At 34.9% G+C, this 3,407-nt stretch overlaps 1 protein-coding gene across 1 annotated transcript; it reads right to left on the minus strand.

Moving 5' to 3' along the window:
* Positions 1 to 280: 280 nt before the first annotated feature.
* Positions 281 to 853, minus strand: LOC133285209 (B3 domain-containing protein At2g33720-like). Its single transcript, XM_061482397.1, has one exon. It carries the CDS (start codon positions 851 to 853, stop codon positions 281 to 283), a length of 573 nt encoding a protein of 190 aa, XP_061338381.1.
* Between the last annotated feature and the right edge of the window lie 2,554 nt (positions 854 to 3,407).

Raw genomic sequence — 3,407 nt, forward strand, 5'->3', positions numbered from 1 at the left:
TTCTGTTATTGCTATTTGTAAATTTATGTATGCAACCAGTTCTACATAAAATTCAAAACATATTTCTTAGTACAAAGTGATTCTGTTATTTGATTAACTTTCTTATGGGAGCAATTCTAATTGTAATTTAAATTTGCAAACCATAACATTTAACAAATTTAAACCATATATTCAGATTGCTCTTACAATCCAAAAAATTCAAATTGCACAAACCAATAAGAACAAGAGAAAATATCAGTACACCCTCTCTACAAAAGGAATCCTATTATTGCTATCAAAGCTAAATGGCATCAAGAACAGAGAAATCAAAGCGATTATTGTATGGATCCCAATGAAGGCCTATCTCATCCCCTTTCTTTAAGCCTCTTCTTGAAACAAAATCTTTAACCCAATTCCCAATGAAAACATAGCTTCTTGAAGAAACCCATTTCTTGAAAACTAAAGAATGAATGGAGGCAGTGTCCACATCCCAAATCTCAACCTGAACACCTTTTTCAACATCACCATCCAACACCGGAACCACCAAATTCTCAGCCAAATCTTTAGGGAGCAAGAGCCTGCTCATGTTGCCAAGATCACTGCAAATGAGGACTTTCTTGATCTTCCAGGGATCATCACAAAACATCAAATCGGTTGAGTAACCCCAACTTCTCTCTCCACAAACCTTCTTTCTTGCAGCAACAGAGGTTTCTTCAGAAATCTTCCTCTTCTTGGTTAAAGAAACAAAGACATCTTCATTGGTTGTGTTGCAATGACACTTACCAAGTGACAAATGGGTACACACCATTGTATTACAAGGACACCTAGCAAGTGATAAATGAGTACAGAGATCAACGTTGTTGTCGTATGCCATTGTTGACAATAACACAGTTGGGGTTTGGTTTCTTGAAAGGTTTAAGGTTTCTCTGTTAGTTAGTTGTGAGTGAAGCACATGACGAAGGTCCAATATATATAGAAGCTGGACCAGCTGGTTATGTAACGATCTTATTTTGTTTTATAAATTTTCTTTTTTTCTTCTTTATTTTATCTATTTAAGTATAATTTATATCTTAAATAATTTTTATTTAAAATATGGGAAAATACAAAATTAAATTATACGAGTTGAGCACTTGTATATTGTGAAAGTATCAAAACAAAAAATTATTGATTGATTATAAAAATATCGATTCATAATTATTAAACTAAGAGAAACAGTACACAACTTTCAATTTTTTTCTTCTAAACACTAGTAATATTATCATTTTGTAGATTAATTGTTACAAAATATTAATAAATTTAAATTGTTAGCATTTGTTAATAATAATAATAATTCACAAGTAAAATTGAAAATTTAAAGAAACAAAAAGAAATTAAAGGGGTGTGTTGAAGTAAGGGCTTTTGCTATTTCTTTTTACTAAAAAAACAATGGATTCGGTCTTGTTATTTTCAAAATATATTTAAAATATTCATAACTTTTCTATGGTTAAATCAACGCAAATTTTTTTCTAATTTGTTCCTTCCTTTATAATTCATTAATTTATCGCAAGGTACAACAAATAATAAAAAAGATAATTTGAAAAAAAAATATGAAATATATACAACTTGCACAAATAAGGAGTATAACAGAGGGAACTGTAACACCATGTGTGCACCCGGTGTATTAAACATATAAATGGTAATAGCGCAGCTCAATAAATGCGGAAGCTAACTTTTTCAAATTATGAAACAATTTTTTTTTTTGGTATACAAAGGAAAGAAAAGAAAACTACACAGATTGTTTCTGGGCACCAAGGTGCCCCTCCTATCATCTAAGACTAGCTTTTCACATCCAGTAGGAATTCTATCGTGCCACTGGGTATCCCAAACAGCGTGGCTAACACTTGAAGCCATCCAATCTGCCACTTGATTACCTTCTCTATATACATGACAAATTTCAACCCTCCAATCTTTATCCAGCAGTGATCTGACCAATGATAAAACTATTCATTATGAACCAAGTGGACTTAAATATTTCATTTCAAAATATCGTCTGTATGTAAATTACAATAAACAACTACACTGAATAACCTCATAATATAAATAGTGTATCAAGTCATGGAACTACAACATGTAGACCAGACAGTATCCTGATACAAGGATACAACGCAAGCCAGAAATAAACATAGCTTATACCAATGTGGCATGGACAACCCCCATGCTCACCAAATAAAACACATATCTAAATCAAGTCTCAAGTCATATAGCCATATAGCGATAACAAAGCATAATCATGTCCAGCTATGACAGTAAAGCAGCATGCATAATATCAGCTCAACTATGGCCTCCTGCCGCCAGAAGTCTCAACCATAGAGGTACCTGTACCTGAAAATGTGCCCCACACAGGGTGAGATATCTAAAAAGAAATCTCAATAAGACAAGGGTCCTCAAGGACTCTTCCGCCCCAAGCTCACTTGCAAGTATATAATAAGTTCAAGTTTATAGCTCATGTGATGTATGTAAGTGGGGTTCAATTGGCCAGAAAACAAGATAGGAATTACACACGTCTGCGACCTACCTAACATAAGGGTCGTAGCCTTATGCCTTACACACCAGGGTTGCAGCCTGATCGTATAAGTAGTCAACATCACATCTATACATTACATTAAACATAAGGGTCGTAGACTTATCCCTTACACACCAGACTCGCAGCCTGATCGTGTAAGTAATCAACAGGCATATCCACATATTTCAGACATAAGCCTTCAATATCTTAGGTTCTGACTTAGTTACATCATTACAAAGGTTCATACTAGCCAATATAGGGTTCAAAAACCTAAACCACGCTTTTGTTTGGAGGGAATAACTCAAACTACGAATTTCCTAGAATATCCGGATATTCCTCGGGGGGATATCCATATCCGGATAGCACTGAGATAATATCCAAATAGCACTGGGCACATATCCAGATATCCATATTCGCGACAGAATGCAGTTTTGCAATTTTGCGAAGATATCCTTTCAAGGTTCCATTTTTAGTGTTACCAGACATTCAAACATGCATATTTAGATACATTTAAGCTAGGGTACTTCATGTTGGTTAAATCATGATCTCATTTAACATGCCAAGACTTTATTTTTTTCATGAAAACTCAAGAACAAAGGTTGAAGCATATACCCAAAGGCTCAAAACAGAGAAGAGGGATGATCTTGGAGCTCTCTACTCAGCTCAATGATTCTGCCACTACAAGGTCACGAAAATGGTTCACAAGTTTGATCCTTTTTCTCCAAAAATAGCTTCTTGAAGCTTCAAATGCCAAGGAAATGGCTTCCACTCCACAACCAATGAATTCAGCCCCTAACCCTCACTACACTGTGGCCACAACTCAGAAATGAGGTGCCTTTCTACCTCCCAAAGCTTGCCCACACTCAACACTAGTGTTTTGGTGAAA

Source organism: Gastrolobium bilobum, unplaced genomic scaffold (assembly GCF_033153095.1).
Source record: "Gastrolobium bilobum isolate Gb01-03AN ecotype WA unplaced genomic scaffold, APGP_CSIRO_Gbil_v1 utg56496, whole genome shotgun sequence".
NCBI classification, from domain to species: Eukaryota; Viridiplantae; Streptophyta; class Magnoliopsida; order Fabales; family Fabaceae; genus Gastrolobium; species Gastrolobium bilobum.

What these genes read in the sequence shown, in the direction of transcription:
- LOC133285209 (XM_061482397.1), bottom strand. Translation starts at nt 853, where the DNA reads ATGGCATACGACAACAACGTTGATCTCTGTACTCATTTATCACTTGCT.